The sequence below is a fragment of the Schistocerca americana genome, chromosome 5 (genome assembly GCF_021461395.2).
Source record: "Schistocerca americana isolate TAMUIC-IGC-003095 chromosome 5, iqSchAmer2.1, whole genome shotgun sequence".
Taxonomy (NCBI): domain Eukaryota; kingdom Metazoa; phylum Arthropoda; class Insecta; order Orthoptera; family Acrididae; genus Schistocerca; species Schistocerca americana.
Window position 1 is genome coordinate 557,625,437 of NC_060123.1, and position 24,439 is coordinate 557,649,875.

At 40.4% G+C, this 24,439-nt stretch overlaps 1 protein-coding gene across 2 annotated transcripts in view; it reads left to right on the forward strand.

Moving 5' to 3' along the window:
* The window catches only part of LOC124616025 (pre-mRNA-splicing factor syf1 homolog), a 132,451-nt gene that overhangs the window by 83,257 nt on the left and 24,755 nt on the right, over positions 1 to 24,439 (forward strand). For both annotated transcript variants that reach the window (XM_047144244.1, XM_047144243.1), the window contains 4 exons: positions 13,719 to 13,939; positions 16,881 to 17,043; positions 19,594 to 19,707; positions 22,398 to 22,560. In XM_047144244.1, the coding sequence (XP_047000200.1) occupies positions 13,719 to 13,939; positions 16,881 to 17,043; positions 19,594 to 19,707; positions 22,398 to 22,560 (661 nt within the window). The remainder of the gene's footprint in view (positions 1 to 13,718; positions 13,940 to 16,880; positions 17,044 to 19,593; positions 19,708 to 22,397; positions 22,561 to 24,439) is intronic.

Here is a 24,439-nt window from a genome sequence, read left to right on the forward strand (position 1 = left end):
ACGAGTGATGAAAATGTAGCACGCATCCAGCAAGCATTTGTTCGCAGCCCAGGAAAATCGACTCGCAGAGCTAGCAGAGAGCTGCAAATTCCACAATCAACTGTATGGAGAGTTTTGGCCACCTCTCCCAGCCACCATTGATGATTTGAAACGAGAAATAACAGCAGCTATCCAAACTGTTACGCCTGATATGCTGCAGAGAGTGTGGAACGAGTTGGAGTATCGGGTTGATATTGCTCGTGTGTCTGGAGGGGGCCATATTGAACATCTCTGAACTTGTTTTTGAGTGAAAAAAAACCTTTTTAAATACTCTTTGTAATGATGTATAACAGAAGGTTATATTATGTTTCTTTCATTAAATACACATTTTTAAAGTTGTGGTATTCTTTCTGAATCACCCTGTATAATGTGAATGTTGTTTTTCCTATTAAATGTACATCAATGTGTTCAGTAAATAAAGTAAAAAGAGGGATTTTCACAGCTGTGACCAACATGAAATACTCAGTATCGCCACACTGCTTCTTTCAGTATTGCAGCCAGAAGCTTCTTCATTGCATTGGTCTTTTATTTCTCCTCACTACAAACTGGGCTCATGTAACAGCTTAACATCTTCTACTTTCCTTGTTGTTTTCTTTTTCCATTACTCCTTCGTCTTCTCTCAATGTTGCTTTTATCTTTCTTCTGCCCAGTTCTTGTTTTTTCCCTGCCTGAGTACCTTTTTAAATAAAGGGTCTAGTTCTGAAAGAGCTTATATCTGTTGGTTCTGATTCTTTGATGTTGTTTCTTTCTAGTCTGTCCTTGTATGTGTGGTTTAGGCAATCATTGACTTCTTTTACCAGAAATACGGGATATTTGCTTGGTTAGTCTGCCCACTTTCATTTGGTAAAGCTGTCCAAAAAGTTTTAATCTTTACTTCGCTATTCCTTTTTATGTTTTATGTGATTTTTGGTAGATCCCTTCACTGCTGCTGTCAAACTATATAAACTTTGCACCCTTTAAAAAAAAAAAAAAAAAAAAAGATTTAGTGAGTGACAAATGTGGGCCTCCCTGGATACAAAATTTCCACAATAATTTATATTCCCAAGAAAAGCTTAGAGTTCTTTACAATTTCAGAAAACTGGCAGTTCGTCTACTACCTCTGCATGATCCAATAGTGGGCACAGACTAGCTTTACTTACTATATCTCCAAAATATAAGTACACTTTTCTAATCTCCATTTAAGATTGTGAGCCTGGAGCATATCAAACAAAGCATGTAAGACAAGATGTTACTTCCTCGTGGCCCTCTTCATGATGTCATATAAGTACTTAATGCACTGGGAGATACCATGTTTTAAATACAATTGCCAAATAGAGAGTGTACTTACGACATTGATGCAATCAGTTGTATGGTATAGTCTAAAAGGCATGTTCATCATGAAGATAGTATGCATGTTTGCGTCCAAGGGTAACTGCAGGTATGCATTAGAAAGGTTAAATTTATAAAAGTAGTGACTACCTGCCAAATTTGGCAGTAGTCCATCCTGGCACAGCAGAGGAATTGATTAATCTGTGATTGAGCATTGATAGTGACCTTAAATTTGCCACTTATCCTACTGATTCCAGATGGTTTATGAACAATAACGGTTGAAATGACCCAGTGAGCTTGACATGATTGGAGTGATTATTCCTAGCTACTGTAAACATTCAAGTTCAGATTTGATCACTTCTTTCTCATCTGTTTTCTGAGGACAATGTCTGCTGAGTGAAGGCCCTCCAGAGTGAATGATATTAGGGTGCCATAGCTGGTACCTTAAACTACATCACCATTCAGTCCATTCTCCAATCACCATCATGACTCCATGTCTTCCCTTTTGTTTGCTAACTTTGAAATCCATTCTGTGCAACATAAATTGTGATGTTCTTGTACAGTAGGTATTTTCTTGTAACATTCATAACATCCAAGAAATGGCTACCCAATGACATACCTATCCATGGCATCAATGGCATTTTTTATGCGTGGACTTTGCTGTTTTTCCTTTGGGTTAAATATTTCAGTTCCACTTGTCACAGTGTCATGACCATCCTGTCATAATTTGGGCACCATTGACGTACTTAGCTGTAACATTTTTCTTGCTCATTCCATCCCTTTTCTATTTCTTCCTCCACCTGATCACTGATAAATTTAGTGGCATTAACAGCAAGCCACTGTGGCTGCTCACAAAGGCAGTTTCCATGATCACATTAAGTGCTTGCTCTGTTAGGCAGTTATATGCACTACTTTGAACTAGCACATGGCTGTACATTGTCACATGACCAAATTTGTTCCCCTTAAGGCCATGAGTTTGCTTTGCCAATAAACACCATAAAAGAAGACCGTATTTTGATCTTGAATGATTACTGTCAACATAAAAGTGATTGTTGAAATTAATGCACGTCTAGGGAAACTAGTCTAATGGTAACTGTGTGTACGAGATATTTTTGATGTTATGGAAATGATAAATTGCTACTCGCCGTAAATATGACACTTTGAGTTACAGAAAGGAGCAACAAAAGTCTGTTACATATTTGAGCTTTTGGTCAGAGCCTTCTTCAGAAGGGAAAACAAGCACACATTCACAAAACAAGCACATCGCTATCTCCAGCCAGTCCAGCCAGAATGCAATTGTGTTGCATCAAATGGACGCAGAAGTCTGGAGTACTTTGGAGAAGGGGGAGGGAGTGAAGTCAGCACTCCCTGGTGGAGCATGCAGGGATTACATGGTGGCAGCACAAGGATGCCAAGCACAGTGTTGGGAGGCTGTCAGGAAGGGAGGGAGGTGGGCAGGGAGTGAGAAAGGAGAGAAGCAGAGAAAGGGAAAACGATCAGTTGGTGCATTGGTGGACAGCGGCACAAAATGAGGATGACGGGGCATGAATGGAGAGGAAGCGAAAGGACAGAGGTGGTGGAAACTGTTGGGTGGAGGGTGTGGGGACAGTAGTTTGCCATAGGTTGAGGCTGTGACATTTTCGGTAGTGGAGAATGTGTTGTAAATATAGCTACCATCTGTGCAGCTCAGAAAAGTTGCTGGTGGAGGGGAAAATGGCCTGGGTTGTGAAACAGCTATTGAAATCAAGCATGTCGTATTCAGCTACATGTTGTGCCACAGGGTGGTCCATTTTGCTCTTGGCCACTGTTTGTTGGTGGCTACTCATCCTGGTGGACAGCTGGTTTGGCAGTCGTATCAATATAAAATCTGTCCAATGACTGCAGCAGGGCTAGTATATGACATGGCCCCAGTCCTAGGTGGCCCGGCATCTGATGGGATAGGATAAGCCTGTGACAGGACTGGAATAGGAAGTGCTGGGTGCAACATTTGGGAGGTATTGCACCTGGGTCTTCCACAAGAATATGTTCCCTGTGGGAAGGAGTTGGGAGTGGTTTAGGGATGGACTAGAATGTTGTGGAGGTTGGGTGGGAAGTGGAACACCAATTTTGGAGGGGTGAGAAGGATCTTGGATAGGACGTCCCTCTTATCAGAGCATCATAATAGACAAAGCCCTGAAAAACTATGTGGTTAAGTTGTTCCAGTCCAGGGTCATATTGGGGTCCTTTTTAGCTGTTTCCTGGGACTGGAAGGATGATTGTGGGGTATTTGGGGATATGGCACAGGAAATCTAACTGCAGACTAGGTCTGGGGGATAGTGCCTGTCAGTGTAGGCCTTTGTGAGACCTTCAGTATACTGGGCAAAGGAGTTCTTATAATTGCAGATATGACATCCCAGGGTGGCCAAGCTATATGGGAGGGACTTCTGGGTTGAGAAGGACCAAGTGAAGTGGATGGGAGAGAGATGTTGAGGTTGTGAAGGAATGAGGATAGGGTGTCGTGGCCTTGAGTCCAGATCATGAAGATATCAACAATGATTCTGAACCAGACCAGGGGTTCGGGGATTTGAGATGCTGGGAAGATTTCCTCTAGGTGGCTCATAAACAAGTTGGCATTGGAAGATACCATGCAGATGCTCATAGCTGTGCCACAGGCTTGTGCCTATATCTTGCCTACAAAAGAGTAGTTGTGTGTTAGGTTAAAGTTAGTAATGTAGGATGAAGTTAGTAACATCTAAGAGAATTGAGGTAGTGGGTTTGGAGTCTGGAGGATGTTGGGAAAGATAGTGTTCAACAGTGGCAAGGCCATTGGCATGAGGACTGTTGGCGTATAGAGAAGTGGCATCAACAGTGATGACTAGGGATCCTGGAGGTAAAGCAGTGGGGATGGTAGAGAGTCAGTAAAGGATGTGGGAGGCTAGATTTCAGGCAATTGATTGGAGATGTTGGTCAATGAGTGCCAAAATTCTCTCAGTAGGAGCACAATGTGCAGCTACAATGGGGTGTCCAGAATTGTTGGGTTTGTGGATTTTGGGGAGCATCTAGAAGGCAGGTGTATGGGGTGTCATAGGGGTTGAGGAGGGAAGTGGATTCTTGGAAGAGGTTCTGTGAGAGGCCTAAGGATTCAAGCAAGGATTTGATGTTATGTGGCACTTCTGGGGTGGGATCACTGTGGAAGAGTTTATAGATGGAGTTCGACATTTGGCAGAGGCATTCCACCAGGTAGCCGCTGCGGTTCATAACAGTAGTAGTGGAACCTTTGTCTGCTGGCAGGATGATAATGTAAGGATTAGTTTTGAGGTTCTGTATGGCTAGTCTTTCTTCTAGAAAAATGTTGAAAGATAGTGAGGCCAAGGTGGAGGTAAGAAATTGCTGGAGGTAGTATGAACTGGGAAAGGCGGGGTTCGATTTTGGAATTAGGTTGGCTTGTGTTGGAGAGATTACTGGTGAAGAAGTGTTTCCATTGCAGGGATTGGGAGAGGGAGGTTAGATCTTTACCAAGGCCAACATGGCTAAATTTGGGTGGAGGCCCAATGACCTTTGAATTGGACTGAAACTTCTATGTGGATGAGATTTTAGTGAAAAAATTAACAACAGTGTTCTGGGATTGTTTCAACTCTGGGTTTAGTTGAGTGTTGATAGGGAGTTTTGGGGCATGTGGCAAGTTGAAAAGTTCAGCTAGTCAGGTTTGGGGTGCTATGAGGGGTTGACGAGGAGGAATGGTATGGGTAGGATAGTGGTTCCCCAAGTCGATAGTAGGATTCAACGAACTGGGTAGCATATGGTGGTTGTGTCTGGAGTGCTCTTCCAGGTACTGGAGTGCAAGGGGTTCGATTTTAGAGAAGTGATGTATGTAGTAGGTTTTGCACTATAGCAGTATCTTATGGATCAAGCTGACATGGTTCTGCAGTGCCTGTGCCATGGAGATGTGTTTTTGCAGTATCTGGTTTGTGAGGGTAGGGACTTGAAGATTCTGGAAACATGGAGGTCATTGTGAAAGAATGGGTGGGATCTAGAGAAAAATTTTTATGGCTAGATCTTTGGTGGGGATTGTGTGTTTGTGTTTGTTATTGTTTCTATCAACGTACCAATGCTTTCGTTTGGTAAGTTACAGAATCTTTGTTTTTGGATATATTTTTATGTATTTGTAAAAACAAAGATGATGTGACTTACCAAACGAAAGCGCTGGCAGGTCGATAGACACACAAACAAACACAAACATACACACAAAATTCTAGCTTTCGCAACCAACGGTTGCTTCGTCAGGAAAGAGGGAAGGAGAGGGAAAGGCGAAAGGATGTGGGTTTTAAGGGAGAGGGTAAGGAGTCATTCCAATCCCGGGAGTGGAAAGACTTACCTTAGGGGGAAAAAAGGACGGGTATACACTCACGCACACATATACAGACACAAGCAGACATATTCAAAGGCAAAGGGTTTGGGCAGAGATGTCAGTCGAGGTGGAAGTGCAGAGGCAAAGATGTTGTTGAATGACAGGTGAGGTATGAGTGGCGGCAACTTGAAATTAGCGGAGATTGAGGCCTGGTGGATAACGGGAAGAGAGGATATATTGAAGAGCAAGTTCCCATCTCCGGAGTTCGGATAGGTTGGTGTTAGTGGGAAGTATCCAGATAACCCGGACAGTGTAACACTGTGCCAAGATGTGCTGGCCGTGCACCAAGGCATGTTTAGCCACAGGGTGATCCTCATTACCAACAAACACTGTCTGCCTGTGTCCATTCATGCGAATGGACAGTTTGTTGCTGGTCATTCCCACATAGAAAGCTTCACAGTGAAGGCAGGTCAGTTGGTAAATCACGTGGGTGCTTTCACACGTGGCTCTGCCTTTGATCGTGTACACCTTCCGGGTTACAGGACTGGAGTAGGTGGTGGTGGGAGGGTGCATGGGACAGGTTTTACACCGGGGGCAGTTACAAGGGTAGGAGCCAGAGGGTAGGGAAGGTGATTTGGGGATTTCATAGGGATGAACTAACAGGTTACGAAGGTTAGGTGGACGGCGGAAAGACACTCTTGGTGGAGTGGGGAGGATTTCATGAAGGATGGATCTCATTTCAGGGCAGGATTTGAGGAAGTCGTATCCCTGCTGGAGAGCCACGTTCAGAGTCTGATCCAGTCCCGGAAAGTATCCTGTCACAAGTGGGGCACTTTTGAGGTTCTTCTGTGGGAGGTTCTGGGTTTGAGGGGATGAGGAAGTGGCTCTGGTTATTTGCTTCTGTACCAGGTCGGGAGGGTAGTTGTGGGATGCGAAAGCTGTCGTCAGGTTGTTGGTGTAATGGTTCAGGGATTCCGGACTGGAGCAGATTCGTTTGCCACGAAGACCTAGGCTGTGGGGAAGGGACCGTTTGATGTTTAATGGGTGGCAGCTGTCATAATGGAGGTACTGTTGCTTGTTGGTGGGTTTGATGTGGCCGGAAGTGTGAAGCTGGCCATTGAACAGATGGAGGTCAACATCAAGGAAAGTGGCATGGGATTTGGAGTAGGACCAGGTGAATCTGATGGAACCAAAGGAGTTGAGGTTGGAGAGGAAATTCTGGAGTTCTTCTTCACTGTGAGTCCAGATCATGAAGATGCCATCAATAAATCTGTACCAAACTTTGGGTTGGCAGGCCTGGGTAACCAAGAAGGCTTCCTCTAAGCAACCCATGAATAGGTTGGCGTATGAGGGGGCCATCCTGGTACCCATGGCTGTTCCCTTTAATTGTTGGTATGTCTGGCCTTCAAAAGTGAAGAAGTTGTGGGTCAGGATGAAGCTGGCTAAGGTAATGAGGAAAGAGGTTTTAGGTAGGGTGCCAGGTGATCGGCGTGAAAGGAAGTGCTCCATCACAGCGAGGCCCTGGACGTGTGGAATATTATATGTATGTGGTGTTGTCTGAAAGCTGACGCAGTCCCTCAGCCACATGCTCCCGATAATCAAGTACCACGGTCGTGGAACCCTTGTCCGCCGGAAGAATGACGATGGATCGGTCAGCCTTCAGATCACGGATAGCCTGGGCTTCAGCAGTGATGATGTTGGGAGTAGGATTAAGGTTTTTTAAGAAGGATTGAGAGGCAAGGCTGGAAGTCAGAAATTCCTGGAAGGTTTGGAGAGGGTGATTTTGAGGAAGAGGAGGTGGGTTCCGCTGTGACGGAGGACGGAACTGTTCCAGGCAGGGTTCAATGTGGATAGTGTCTTGGGGAGTTGGATCATTAGGAGTAGGATTAGGATCATTTTTCTTCGTGGCAAAGTGATATTTACAGCAGAGAGTACGAGTGTAGGACATAAATCTTTGATCACCCAAATTTAGCCATGTTGGCCTTGGTAAAGACAGGAGGTGGAGGGCCAATGACCTTTGGATTGGACTGAAACTTTTATGTATTTGTATATATTTGAGAATATTTTTGCATATTTGTATGTATTTGTGCATACTTTTACACATCTTTTTCTGTTAATCCTCACAACACCTAATGCCTTCATTTGCCCATTTCCTTCATCATTTTTCACTTCACCAATGCCATCCGTGGCACAATGGACTCTGGCTCCATCTCTCTACACTGGTTCAGAAAAGTACCTCTTTTCCTGGCTAAAGCCCAGTCCCACATCCTGTGCCTTAAATGCCACCTAAACCACACATTCCCCACCAAAGATCTACCCATAAAATTTTTTCTCTAGATCCCACCCATTCTTTCACAATGACCTTCATGTTTCCAGAATCTTCAAGTCCCTACCCTCACAAACCAGATACTGCAAAAACACATCTCCATGGCACAGGCACTGCAGAACCATGTCAGTTTGATCCATAAGATACTGCTATAGTGCAAAACCTACTACATACATCACTTCTCTAAAATCGAACCCCTTGCACTCCAGTACCTGGAAGAGCACTCCAGACACAACCACCATATGCTACCCAGTTCGTTGAATCCTACTATCGACTTGGGGAACCACTATCCTACCCATACCATTCCTCCTCGTCAACCCCTCATAGCACCCCAAACCTGACTAGCTGAACTTTTCAACTTGCCACATGCCCCAAAACTCCCTATCAACACTCAACTAAACCCAGAGTTGAAACAATCCCAGAACACTGTTGTTAATTTTTTCACTAAAATCTCATCCACATAGAAGTTTCAGTCCAATCCAAAGGTCACTGGGCCTCCACCCAAATTTAGCCATGTTGGCCTTGGTAAAGACAGGAGGTGGAGGGCCAGTGACCTTTGGATTGGACTGAAACTTCTATGTGGCTGTCCTTTTTTCCCCCTAAGGTAAGTCTTTCCGCTCCCGGGATTGGAATGACTCCTTACCCTCTCCCTTAAAACCCACATCCTTTCGTCTTTCCCTCTCCTTCCATCATTCCTGATGAAGCAACCTTGGGTTGCGAAAGCTTGAAAATTGTATGCGTGTTTGTGTTTGTTATTGTTTCTATCAACGTACCAACGCTTTTGTTTGGTAAGTTACAGAATCTTTGTTTTTAGATATATTTTTCCCACATGAAATGTTTCCCTCTATTATATTCAAATACAGAAAAATATGCACAACTATTAAAAATATGCACAAAACTCACAAATACGCAAAATGCGTAGAAAAATATGGGAAAAAAGGATGGAAACCTTCCTAGTCGCCCAAAACCTCAAATCCCTGATCTGGTTCAGGTTCATTGTTGATATTTTCATGATCTGGACTCAGGGCCAAGACTCCCTACCGTCGTTTCTTCTCAACCTCAACAAACTCTCCCAACCGCTTCACCTGGACCTCCTCAACCCAGTGTGGCTCTTTCCTGGATGTTGACCAACTCCTCTCTGATGGCTCCGTCCACACCTCTATTCATATTAAACCCAACAACAACCTACAGTACCTACAATTTGACAGTTGCCAACCCTTTCACACCAAAAAATCCCTCTCATACTGCCTGGCCACCTAGGGATGGCATATCTGCAGTGACAAGAATTCCCTTCCCAGTATGCAGAAGGTCTCACAAAGGCCGTACCATATCCCCACACACCCCCAATCCTCCTACCAACCCCAGTTCTGAGGTACAGAGGTGTGCCCCCTTCATCACCCAGTATCACCTCGGACTGGAACAACTGAAAGATATCCTTTATCAGGACTTTGATTACCCATCATGATACACTTAAATGAGTGATGTCCTATCCGAGATCCTACCAACCCCTCCTAAAGTGGTGTTCCATCACCCACCCAACTTCTGTAACATATTAGTCCATTCCTGGACTACTACACAACATCCTAGTCCTATGGCACTTCCAATACCAAACTGTTGCCACAGGGATCGTATCCCTGTGGAATATCCAGTTGCACGACGTGTCAAATCCAATCATCTACCACTTCTTATTGCAGAACTGTCACAAGATTATCCTATTCAAGCAGAGGCCAGGACACCTGTAAAGCATTCATGTCATATACCAGATCTGCTGCAATCATTGCACAGCTTTTTGTGCTGGTATGACTACCAGCCAGCTGTTCAACAGGATGAATGGCCACCAACACCATGTGGCCAAGAGCAAAGTGGACCACCCTGTGGCACAACATGTAGCTTGATTTCAGTGGGTGCTTTACAACCCAGGCCATCTGAATCCTCCACCCCACCACCAACTTTTCTGAACTGCGCAGATGGCAGCTATCCTTACAACACATTCTACACTCCTGTAAACATCCTGGCCCCAACCTACAGTAATCTCCTGTCCTCACACCCTCTACCCAACAGTTTACACCCCCTTCTTTCCTATTACCTACTCCCAATTCAATCCCTCACCCTCATTGTTGCTACTCTCTGCCAACACACCCACCGGTCTTTCCCTCTTCTCTACTCTTCTCCTTTTCTGCTTCCTGTCCTCCCCCCCCCCCCCCCCCCCTTTTTCATAACCTAATGACACTGTGCCTGGCTGCCTTGTCCTGCCACCATGTAGTCCCTAGATGCTCCAGCAGGCAGCGTTGATTTCTCTCCCACTACCTGTACACTTCTATCCCTCCTTCTCCATCGCACTCCAGATTCCTGCTTCCATGTGATGCGACACAGTTACAGTCTGGCCAGAGATGTGGTGTGCTTTGTTGTGTGAATGAATGTACTGTATTTACTCGAATCCAAGCCGCACTCGAATCTAAGCCGCACCCGAAAAATTAGACTCGAAATTGAGGAAAAAAAATTTTCCCGAATCTAAGCCGCACCTGAAATTTGAGACTCGAAATTCAAGGGGAGAGAAAAGTTTTAGGCCGCACCTCCAAATCGAAACAAAGTTGATCCATTGTAATATGAGACACAATTTAGGTCGAATGAATGATGATACAGCTACAGTTGTTTGGTTCGAGTCGTAAGCTTAGAAGTTAAGCTTTACCAGGTAGCCATTGCTATGCGTCAGCACTCCGTCCGTATTTATATGGGTATCCTTCCTTTTTCACGTGCTTCATCTACTTTGAATTCATTGCTAATTTTTTTTTTTTTTTTTTTTTTTTTTTTTTTTTTTTTTTTTCCGTAAACTGAAAATGCATTACTGTACTGTGTCATGTATTGTTTGTCGCATTCTGATAATGAGTGTTTACGGCCTGTAAACATGGCTTGCTTTTGTGCGCGCTACCGTCGCGTACAAAAAATTTTTTTTTTTATTTTATTTTATTTTATTTTTTTTTTTTTTTTTTTATGAGAGGAATCGTCTCATTAGCGAAACAATGGCAAGAGACTGCTATTTGTTGTTACTTACACTGCTGCTTTCTTTGATAATGATCAACAAGAACCAAATAATAGACTGCGTATAATAGAAGATGTTCTGAACGAGAGTTTAGCGAAAATTTTTCTCCGTTTGAAAATCTTTGCAGACGCCTCTTTAGTACATAACATTCTGCACAGAAATTAGAGTCATCATAGATTTAAAAATCTAGTAAATTGCTGTGCTTCATTTCTGACTATCACTACTAGGCATACGAATAATACGAATATAAATATAATAGAGGGAAGCATTCCACGTGGGAAAAATAATGTCTGCTTCCACGTGGGAAAAATAATGTCTGCTTGTGTCTGTGTATGTGCGGATGGATATGTGTGTGTGTGCGAGTGTATACCCCTTCTTTCCCCCTAAGGTAAGTCTTTCCGCTCCCGGGATTGGAATGACTCCTTACCCACTCCCTTAAAGCCCACATCCTTTCGTCTTTCCCTCTCCTTCCCTCTTTCCTGATGAGGCAACAGTTTGTTGCGAGAGCTTGAATTTCATGTGTATGTTTGTGTTTGTTTGTGTGTCTATCGACCTGCCAGCACTTTCGTTTGGTAATCTGTATTTAATATGAATATAAACATGACATGATATGTATATTCTTCCGCGTTTGTTGTTGTCGCACTCTTATTTCGTAGTTTATTAGGCAGACAGAATTTAAATGAGATAGCAGCAAACACGAAACAAATACATGGCAAAATGTTTATATTCGAATTATTCTTATGGTGAAGAGAATACTGCATGTGATTCATAATTCATAAAAGTTCCTATTAGCAACCATCTCTACTCACAGGTAGGAAAAAATTCAGAACGTAGAGTTGGCCATATTGACAAACATCCAGAGCAGTCTTGCCAGTCGGATTTTCGTAGTACATGGAAATGCTGCTACATTCGAAGATGAACAAGACAGAATTTGTATTTACTTCGTTGTATAATGTATGAAAATGCAGTGGTCGAAACTCGGGGCGGAGAAAAAAGCTCGTCTTCCACCTTTTTTTTAATTTATTTACTGACGCAGAGGTTTTGGCACCAGTATTTATCTTTGTGCCTGCAAAGCATGCCTGTGTAGCGCTACATATATTCGATGGCAGAAGTTAGTTGTGGCGACACCTACCAAATTTTTCAGAACTTCCGCTTACTGTGCACTCGATTCTAAGCCGCAGGCGGTTTTTTGGATTACAAAAACCGAAAAAAAAGTGCGGCTTAGATTCGAGTAAATACGGTATGTTTGTCTCTCTCTCTGTGTGTGTGTGTGTGTGTGTGTGTGTGTGTGTGTGTGTGTGTGTGTGTGTGTGTGTGTGTGTGTGTGTGATTTTTCCTTTGCTAAGCAAGCCTTGGCTGAAATCAAATTTGTAACAGTCTTTCCATTGTGCCTGCCTGCAACAGAAAGTATCGTCTTTACCCTGAGTAGTGGTCTATCCTTCTCATAATATTGTTGATATTCAAATCTGAACTTTCCATTGTGTGCGATATTTTTGGTAGAGATGTTATTTCCAAACCTCTTGTACTTAAGGTGAAAGCAAAGAAGCAGCTTCAGTGGTCCAAGGAGCTGTAACATAATCTACCAACTAATGGGAATACATAATTAGGTCTCATAAGTATATGTTTACACTTTTCCTTACTTCAGAACATGATTGGGTATTGAAAATACCTGGAAAAATATAAAATCCAGTCTGCCCTCTCCCAGTTGTGAAGCATGATTAAAGTTGTGTATTGTTTTGGGCAGATAATTGTGGGTTTCAGTGGGTTCCATACTATCATTGGAAGAAAAGATTTTTATGTTATGTCAAGGTATTTTAGTTGAGCAAGTTTATTTGGTGAGGCAAACATTGTCCACAGCAGTAAAACACATATTCCAAGATGGCAATATCTTCTACAGTGAGAGTTATCGGAGTTTGATTTGATGAATGTGAGTATGAGATTACGGGTTTTCCCTGATCTCCACAATAGCCAAATTCAAGTACATTAAATCATTGTGGGCTGCTTTTGAAAGTGGAAAAAGGCATGCTCCTCTCCTCCGACATCTTCAAGGAACTGGGAGACCTTCTTTCTGAGGATTGGTATAATATTTATGTGTGGCAATTTTTTATATCATTACTGTCATAATGAAATCAGTGTATACTGCTGTATAGTTGCATAAAAATATTGGCTACTCAATTTGATATATCTTAAAAGTGTGCATGCTTGAAGAATTTACAAGGAGACAGAGTGGCTGGCATGTGTTTAGCTTCAGAAATTGAAATTCCAGTGCTGCAGTTAAACACATTTAAAAATGAAAAAACTATTTCTAGCATTTGTAAGCGTTAGTTCCTTCCTCGGAGAAGAAAGAGGAATGAGATTTGGAAGGAGGAACATGTCACCTAGACCCTAGTGTGATTAGAAACCCACATGTAGTTTTTAATTATAGTATTCATTTTATTTTTCATTTAGCTTATTGTCAATCCAAATTTACTCATTGGTCTGTTATTCTATCATGTCTGAATTGAAGTGGCACAGTGCTTACAATTTATGTACTTCATGGGAAAAATCAGTTGGACTTTAAAGTTTCATTGCATTTTTTAGAAGTGATTTGTGCTTGCAGTCTTTATATGTTTTTGAGGAGGAACTCGGAAATAAGAGGGCATATAATCACTGTTACTAATTAAATGTTTTTTTTTCAGATAATAAACACATACACAGAAGCAGTCCAAACAGTTGACCCCAAGCTTGCAGTAGGGAAATTGCATACACTTTGGGTGTCATTTGCTAAATTTTATGAAGAAAATGGCCAAATTGATGATGCAAGAGTTGTTTTTGAAAAAGCTACACACGTTCCATACAGTAAAGTTGATGACTTGGCATCAGTATGGTGTGAATGGGCAGAAATGGAAATCAGACATGAGTAAGATGAATTTGCCTTGATTGCAGAATCTGAATTAAATATGTGGTCATGTATGTAGAAATAACAAAGATATAGGCTTGCTGATCAAATGAAGCTAAATCACTATGAGGGTCACCTTTGAGTTTTTACAATAAATTACTAGATAGTGCTATTGAGTTGCAACATTACTATTGTTTTAAAATAGGTCACTTGTTATTGTTAAAACTTGGAGCTCAGAAATTGGCTGAGTAATTTGTGTGCAGTGAGCATTTAAAGAAATAGTATTTTGAAAAAAAATGTTATTTTTATGTGAAGGTTTCTGTTGGACTATTATTTACATTTTTCATAAAGGCCTAACTCAGAAACAATGCCTCATGTTGCTTTGTTCAACAACTGTTAATTATTCATCTTGAGAAAAGACTGTTTACAATTGATTTGCAAAATTTTATCATAGTCATGCTTCCTCCAGCAGTGAATTTGGTGAAATGTGGCCAAAATCAATTGTTGTTTCAAAAACATTGATGCTGTGTAGGATAACCTATCCCATCAAAGGCAGAGCTACATGTGAAACCAGTCATCCACTCTGCTGCATTCTATGTGGGCATGACAACCAACAAGCTATCTGTCCACATGAATGGCCACTGACAAACTGTGGCCAAGAAACAAAGGACCACTCTGCTGCTGAACACACTGTCAAATATGACATCCTTCATTTCAATGGCTTCACAGGCTGTGCCATATGAATCCTTGCCACCAACACTAGCTTTTCTGAATTGTGTGGGTGGGAGCTTTCCCTGCAATATATCCTATGTTCCAGTAACTCTCCTGGCCTCAACCTTCATTAGTCATTGTCCTCACCCATCCAGCCCCTTCCCTATTCCCATTCCAGCACTACACAGCCCTCATTCCACCATCACACCCAGTCTTTTTACTTCTCTTCATTTCTGCTACCCCCCACCGTCCTCCCCACCGCCCGCCTGCCCTCTGTCCAACCTGCAGCACTTTGCTGTCCACCATCCCTACCCTCATATCCCTCCTCTTCCCTGCCCCAGCCTCCTCCTTACCCCCACCCAGTTGCCACTCCCATCATGCACTGTTGCTGCTGCTCGCATTGTGGCCTCAGTTGCCTTAGACTGCAGTCATGTGTGGGTGAGTTGCTTTTGCACGTGTGTGTGTGTGTGTGTGTGTGTGTGTGTGTGTGTGTGTGTGTGTGTGTGTGTGTCTGACATCTATTTTTGATGAAGGCCTAACTAGCCGAAAGCTTTATTTGTGACAGTCTTTTTGTTGTGCCTATCTGTGACTCGGCATCTCCACTACATGGTGAATGGCAACTTTTCTTTTCATAATATTGTTACATTCCATCCTGGATTTTCCTTTATTCCTAAATAATTTATTATTTTCAACCAGAACTTTCTGTACATCATCATGTAAACTGTATCTGACGTTTGACTGACAAGAATGATTTGACAGGTAATTCATCTTCTGTTTGCTTTGATGTAATCTGCATTTGCCACAGTGCTCTCTTTACTTGATGGTGCACTCCAGTTCTCTGAGCCAGGAAGTGGATACATGGAATAAACTCAATGCCCAGCAGGTACTCCAACTCATGTTAATACTGCAGTTTGCCATCCCACCTCATACATGTGCAGCTTCCATTCACATCACATGCAAAAATCAATGACAAAGCCTCCAGGCAGTTTTGCTTCCAGACTATGTAACCATTTATAAGTTTTAACTATCGCGATCATCATTTGTCGCCTAGGTAGATGTTGGGCAACACATCACTTTATAGAAGTGATAAGTTACACCTCAAAGAATATTATTTTAAAGCAGAATATTTTGAGAAATTGTAAAATAATTTGTACTGACAATATATCTATGTTTCACTGTTTTTGTAAAAATTTGTGTACTCATCAGCTTAAGATATAGAAAGTAATGGACTTGTGTCACACAATATGATGAACTTTCTGCATACTTCATGATTCAGATTTTTGTTTTAGCAGATTAATAACCAAACAAAACTAATATTCATTGTCACTGTTGTCAAGATTGGACTGAATGCTATGTTGTCATCATTGAATGTGCTATAATTGACCAAGGAAATGGCATGCTAAACGATTTGTGTTTTTCCTCTTCTTTGTATCTTACATTAGCTTCTCTATGTGGTCCTATTATTAATTCAAAATGTTTTAACTTTTATTCTAACATGTTGAAGTAGTTTTGCCTGTTTATCATTTGCTGAAGCACGGAATAATCAGAGTAGGGTTGACAGAGGAAAATTAAAACAGAAGGGAATAGAAGGGAATTTTTTTCCAAATTTTGTTGTGGATTTAGTTCTTCTGCTGCATTACTTGAGCCTTTTCCTTCTTTGTTCTAAATTAACAGTTATAGAATTCTCCTTTTACTGCCTGTAGATAAATATTTTTTTAAAAATTTTCCTATGTGCTTCTTCCTCACCATAGATATCCAGTAGCTTGATATTTAGCATTTCCCCTTGTTTTCTACCATTTTTATCGATAGCTGTGCCTTAGTCCTTGTTTTAGCTATTGATAAAGAACTAATTTGCATAATCTATTTTTATCTTCCTCTTCCTCTTGCTCTTCTGTCAAGTAATAGCCCAATGGCATTTGAGACTGGAAATGAGCACACAAAAAGAGCAAGATAAAAGGTAGGCCCAGGCAAAGGAGCCATTTGGGAGGGTACAACAGGCATGAAAGTATAATAAGTAGCTTGTGGAGTTGAGAAGAACCAGGTGAAATAGATGTAGAAATAGATGTTGGGTTGTGGAGTAAAGAGCCAATGAAATAAATTGTGAAGATGCCATCAGTAAATCTGGATTAAGTTAGTTGTCTTAAGTAGCTGAATAGCTGGAATGGATTCCTCAAGGTGGCCTATAAACAGATTGCCAAATTTGTTGAAACAGTCATGCCAGAACTAAAACATTTCCAATTTTGTCTTTCAGAAATTTTGAGGAAGCACTGAAATTGATGCAGAAAGCAACTGTGATGCCTCCCAGGAAGGTTGCCTATCATGATGAATCAGAAGCTGTTCAAATGCGGTTGTATAAATCCCTGAAAGTGTGGTCCATGTATGCAGATTTGGAAGAGAGTTTTGGTACTTTCAAGGTAAATCTACAATCATCCCTTTTTTTTTGCATGGAAACAGTTGTTCAGAAGAATTATTTCTTTCATCATGGTTCTTATTACAGTGAATTGTAGGTAAAAGTTAAGTAATAACAATTAAATTTATTTCTTATGGCATGCATATTGACATGTATTTATAGACAGCATCTCTTCTTGAGCCAGCAATGTAAAAGTTGAGACAAATAGAACAAATTTTTAGTGTAGTCACTAATGAAAAGGTCACTTTTAAATATAATGGGAAGTTGAGGATACAATAGTGCCAATATGAAAAGGATAGATTGCAACTCACCACATAAGCTTTTGGACAAATAAGACCTTAATCCAAAGTAGAAAACTCACACACATTCATATAAGTGCAACACACACACACACACACACACACACACACACACACACACACACGGTCACTGTCTCCGGGTGTCCAGATGTTGGTTTTGTGAATGTGTGTATGATTTCTATTTCGGAAGAATGACTTTTCTGTCAGAAAGCTTAAATGTTTAGCAGGTTTTTTTTTCCATTATGCTTGTCTGCGACTCAGTGCTTTCTTTATGTCATAAGTAGAATCTATCCTTTTCATATTGTTATCACTTTTAACTATACTTTGATTAAAATAAATTAGTGATTGACATATCTGCAAGTCGAAGTCTGCGGGTTAGTCGTCACCAAATTCTTGAAACACTACAGTATGGGCTGAGTAGGCTCTGCAGCTTGACCGGGGTAAGGAGGTAATGGAAGTGGGAGATAGGATTGAGGAGTGGTTGCTGATAGCTAGATAAAGATTTAAAAAATTGTAATAATAATAAAGCAGATGAAATGTGTGTAAATGAAAACCTTATTACAAAAACATGGAGAAACGGCACTGTGGACCAGAATAAACAGTACACAGATTCTCCTTATGCAGATGCATTGAGGACAGTATCTTTTACTGTTTGATGGTTCTTGACAAAATGCCTCCAGAAATGACAAAATGCCTTGACATGCCTTGACATAATACCTCCAGAAAACAGGACATTATTGAATTGCTAAAGCAGAGAATATATTTCTGTACCAAATGACTTTAGAAAGACTGAATTGCTTAAGTCTCGTGGCTCAGACTAAACCTCCATCACCTTAATGAGGCGTAAACAGACAGGTTAAAAAATAATAAAAATAATAATAATAATAATACAGTTTTGAGATAGCTGCTATATCACTGTCATTTTAATACCACAGAGCCTACAGTTCAGTAATTGTTGCAGAGAAGTGAAAAAAAATCAATTTAGGATAAATGAACTAATTTGAAAGGAAGTCAAGCGTTGCCAGCAAATGGGCATAATTTTGTGAAGCAGTCATAGTGAAAGCATTGAAAAATGAATGTGTAATCAAACATAATGTTGAGAAACGTATTATTTCAGGTAATTCTCAGAGAATCTGCAGTAGACGGTGAAAGTGAGTGCACAGTAGACAGTGGAAATTGATTCAAATTTGTATATAAGCAGCCTGTGTTGATTGATGGAAGAATTTGTATTCAAATTGATATAAATATCTTGCAATGTTCTGTAATGTGAATCTAATGCTTCATATTTACTGTGAATAACTGAAAAAAGTTGGTCTCAAAACAGACCTTTACTTTCTACCAGTTTTGATACAAATAATAAGAATAAACATCATCATCATCATCAGGAAACATAAAATTGTCGTAGCAGTTTATATGCTATAACTCTTCTGGTGGTGTCAATAATAAAAATAAAATTGTAATAAGTAATTCTGCTTCACTGTCTTCAAGGATAAAATGCATTTATACAACTGACTTTGTCATTATTCCAGCCTGAATTTTCCATTGTTTGATTTATACAACTGTGTAATTTTAGTACACTGCCTGTTGCAGTGTTCTCTGCTGCTGCGTGGAGTGCACTCCATGTTTTGCTTTTGTTCATTCTGCACACAGCTCTGTGTGTGTATGTGTGTGGGGGGGGGGGGGGGGGGGGGGTTGCCATACACATGTGCATAACTGCCAACCATGAAAGCATCTGACATGCTGTTCCCTGCCATTGTCCCCACCTCTGCCATCAGTTAGAAACAAAGTTATTTTAATTGCAGCATAACAGCAAATTTACTACTAACCATATACTGGCCAACAAGAGCAAAATATACACAAGGTGATCACTGAATTATGGCTGAATTGGTAAAATTAGCAATAGTACTGCATGGACATTACAGTGAATCATCACACTGTCAAGTAGTATCTAGCAATGGGAATAGCTATTAGTAGTTAATGGGTGTATTAGCTTGATAGTGAAATCAAATTATACTACTGGCTTGGAACCTGGCATAAGTAAAGTTTATTAAGATTGTTAAAATGGAGAATAGCAAAGTTAATAGACCTTTTTCCCTGGAATAGTGTATTAAGATGGGCATGTTTCTTTGATTTTATATTATGCCAATGGAATTTCCCACATTGTTCTGTATTTGTAACTCTTTATTTTGCTAATTATCATGTATTAGGTAATTGCCAATATATCTTGGCTGAAATTGTCTTCATATATTTTTCAGTCTTGTAAAGCTGTTTATGACCGTATCATTGATTTAAAGATTGCAACTCCTCAGATAATAATAAATTATGGACTGTTCCTAGAAGAACACAAATATTTTGAGGAAGCTTTCAGGGTGAGTACATTTCTGTTGGATGACAGAATTTTCGCTTTAGTTGCATTAGAGTAACAAAATAAAAACTGTACATTCTGAAACAGTATCTTTTATGTGTATAACTTATACTCAGGAAGTAAAGTAAGACAATATAATATTTAGCAGTGAAGCAAGTCAGAGGATTTTGTTGCAAAGTATTTAATGTAAAGAAAGAAACAGTTCTGGAAAGCATAGAGGTAAAAAATGTATGAAACACTGAAAGACGCAGAAGGATGACTGAAGGAATGCATGCACTAGATTATAATTAAGATTTCTCTTATGGATAAAATTCAGTAAGAGATTTTGAACAGTTGCAAAGGCTTGCTCCTATAACTGGCTCCCTCTAATTTCTTTTTCCTATTTTCTGTGTTTACTCTCATTAATTAGTTTGAGCTAATCCTGACACACAACTGCATTGGCAAACATGAGCTTTGTTTCATTATAATGCACTTGCTGTTGCAGAATGAAAACTTCATTATTTTTTTCATTGATATGTGTCTCCTGTTTATGATCTCTGATCAATGAACAGATCTACATGTTAACGTGGTTAGTGAATCTGTACAGAAAATAATTGACAAGATAAAGTTTACTGTTCAGTTACTTTTTTGATAACCTCCCCCTGCCTAAGACATCTCACTCAACATACCCCTCCTCTTTATTTTTCTGTGAATCTTTGCTATATTTTGCTGCACAATAAATCTTTTACCTTGAATTTTCTTTCTCTTGTAACAAAATATGTTCCTCTAATCCAGTGTTTCTTGTCTGTATCGTTATGCTTTGCATTTGCTCTTTTTTTTCCTCTCTCTGGATCAAGCCCAGTTATCACCTCTGTAGTTTTTTCACTTCCTGTCAACTTCTCTTTGTCCAGGTCTTTTGCTTCTGCCCTCATTTTAATAAACTGTTACACCAACAGAGAGCTTGGCATCAGCATGAATTCACTTACAATGTAGTTTATGTCAACGACAAAACATCATAAATGACTAGTCTGTTAGTTGTGCTACATTGTTAAAAAAAAATACGAGGGCGGTTCAGAAAGTAACCTCCGATTGGTCACAGTGCAGGTTGTGGGGGGAGTAGCGACGCCATCTGTGCGTTCACGCACTCAACAGGTCAGTCGGCATCAAGCCGTGGTCGAGTGAACATCGTACCTGCGCTAGTTTAGTTTTTGTGGCAGTTTGAAATGTGTGCTGCAATAGAAAACCCCGCCAAATGTGAAGTGCATGCTGTCATAAGGTTTTTTACAGCCAAAGGATATTCTGCAGCAGCTATTCATCGTGAGCTTTGTGCCGTGTACGGACCAAGAGTTATGAGTGAAGGAGTTGTCCGTGAACGGGTACGTTTATTTAAAAGTGGACGAGAAAACGTTCATGATGAAGAGAGGAGTGGTAGACCATCATTGGTGACTGACGAACTCGTTCAGACAGTTGATGCAAAAGTTCGTGAAAATCGACGTTTCTCAATGTCGGAGTTGTCTACTGGTTTTCCACAGATTTCTAAGACTCTCTTGTACGAGATAGTGACAGCAAGATTGGGTTACCGTAAGTTCTGTGCACAATGGGTGCCCAAAATTCTTACCGACCACCACAAAACTCAAAGAATGGCCTCTGCATTAGACTTTCTGTCACGTTATGAGGACGAAGGAGAACCATTGTTAAACAGAATCGTGACCGGTGACGAAACCTGGATTAAGTACGTGAACCCTGAGACAAAAGAACAATCAAAGATGTGGGCACATTCAAATTCGCCTACCAAACCAAGAAAAGCCTCGCAAGATTTTTCTGCCAGAAAACTGATGGCAACGGTGTTTTGGGATGCCAAAGGGGTGTTGTTGGTTGAATTCATGGAACGTGGTACGACCATTAATCAAGACGTGTACTGTGAAACAATAAAAAAGTTACGACGGGCTATACCGAACAAACGCCGTGGTATGCTGACTTCCGGTATCGTTTTTTTGCACGATAACGCCCGTCCTCACTTTGCTCACAGAACAACGGCCCTTCTTGAGTCCTTCAAGTGGGACGTTATCAACCATCCACCTTACAGCCCAGACCTGGCGCCAAGTGATTATCACCTCTTCGTGCATTTGAAGAAATGGCTCGGGTCACAGCGGTTTGATGACGACGAAGAGCTCAAAGATGCGGTCACAGGCTGGCTCCAGGCACAAGCGGGTGATTTTTATGCAGAAGGAATTTCAAAGCTTGTGAAGAGATACGATAAGTGCCTCAATCGCTATGGACACTATGTAGAAAAATAGTGCAAAGATGTAGTTGTAAGATGTATATATTAAAATATTTTTATTTAACTTGGTGTATTTTTTTAAATCAACCGGAGGTTACTTTCTGAAGGGCCCTCGTATTTCTGAAAGTTGTAGCATGTCAACTATTTTTCTAGCCATCACTTGGAAGACAAGATATGAAATTTAATTTCTGAAGTTAAGAAGCACATTATAATTCTGTAGTTTATGTGTAAAATGTGTTTTTGTTATGTCATCACTTAGTAATAAATCTGTGAAATTATTTGTGGCACAGAATAACGTTTCTTTGGTGATTTTTATTTTATGGGTACTGGACCAAGTCCAAGGTGTATTAACCTGGCTAATGTTTATCTTCCAGTGCTGGAGACATCATCAGAGGAAGCCTGCACTGTATAATAACTTTCTTTTTATTTTGTAGGCATATGAAAAAGGCATTGCATTGTTCAAATGGCCAAATGTATATGACATATGGAATACGTACCTCACAAAGTTTTTGAAACGCTATGGAGGTGCCAAACTTGAACGGGCAAGAGATTTGTTTGAACAGTGCCTTGAAAACTGCCCTGCAAAATTTGCAAAAGGTAATTAAATTGTTTTTTTTTTTTTGTCATATTTGGTTATAGTGTCACAAACTTTAAATCTTGATCACATGCTGAATGGTCATTGTTGCTTGGAAATGTTTCTGGTGTTACATCTGTTTGTGGGTACTTCAAATTACGGGTGCAACAACAAAACACTTAAGACGAATTTGACAGGCATCAGTTATGATTTCCCAGATGCAATACACTATTTAAAATTTTGTAAATCCCCCTAATATGTTCCTTGCGTGACACCTTAATCTGTTTGTTGCACCCTCTTTGTCAAAAGTAACACATTGCTCCACTCCTAGTGAAATCAATGTTGAAGGTTCTGACCCCCATTTTCCAGTTTACAGCTAATGCCAAGTAACTGTTAGGCATTTGTGAACACCTTATTTTCAGCTCAGAAATGTTGCATTCTTTTCATTAGTAGCTGTTGTACTTTGAACAGTTACCAGTACTTTTACCAGTGTAATATGTCAGCTTGAATCAGTTTAGTGTTCTGTATCCTCTCTTTTATCTTTGAACCATTTGTCTTCAATTTCAGAAGTGCTGTTTGTTTAATTAAAATCAATTCATTTGGCTTTAAATCCTTCTAAACTAACATATCAAATGTTTTCTCATTGTTTGCTAAATGCATTAATTCTCAATACCTACAACTTTCCTCCTCATAATCTGTATGTCAGTCCTCTAGCAAACAGTCTTGACACCAAAAGAAGAATATTCATAATTACATTACAAAAAGCAAAATTTTACAAGTATTAAATAACAAAATAGCACTGGTTGGTATTTTCTGTGACTTGCCTAGCGTATTTGACTGTGTGTACCACAATATCCTCCTAAATAAACTGATGTTTTAATGGAACTGATGGTAAGGCCAACCAATCGCATATAACCAAAATAGTGCAAAAGTTGTACTTAGTAATTCAACCAATGTAATCAGGAGAGATTCCTCTGATGGGGAGAAATCACATATGGAGTTCCCCAAGACTCAGCCTTACGTCCACCATTGTCCCTCATACATGTAAATGATCTTTCATCACAAGCAGAATTAGTTATTTTTGCAGATGGCACTAGTATTGTAATCAATCCAAGCGATGTTCTTAACACTGTAATTCTACAGTTGCCTTTGCACTCTTCTAGTCATTTCTTGACTGTTTTGTAGCTCTCATGTGCATTTACCCACAACTACATGTAATACTATAAATACCAGCTTTTTTCAGTGGTTTGCAAGCATCCTGTATCTTCCAGGTGGGTTTTGTAGAGTACTGTTATGTTCCATTTTTCAAGATTTTTTTTCCTATATAGCTAATAAACTCCTGAATAAAAGACAGGAATCTTTGAATTAAGCCCACTGAGATGCTTGTAAGAATGACCCAGTTGCTCTCTTCCATGCCTCCACAAAACATATGTATCATCCAAGTAGTGGAACCAAATATTTTATTTTTTGTTGACAGTTGCGAGTGCCTGGTACTCTAATTTTTCCATGAAGAAATTCACTGTAACTGGGCTTAAGAGGCTTCCCATAGCAACGCCATCCATCTGTTCGTGGAACTCATTGCTCCATTTGAAATATGTGGTCATGAGCCAATATTTAACAGCTCTGCGATATTGGGAGGGAAAGTCGAATTCAGCTGTTGCAGCACCTCATTGAGCAGAACAGTAGTAAATAGCAGTACCACATCAGATCTGATATGTCCTCCAGCTGGACCAGTATGCCATTTAACCCTTGAGCAGGCGCACCATTATTCATAACACGACTGCTGGTGCCCGATGTACTTTGTACACACATAAAGAATAGCTTTCTTTATGCAAATATAATATATTAGCAATATCACACTTTAATCTTAGTTTAATGAAACAACAGTAAACTAAACTTACA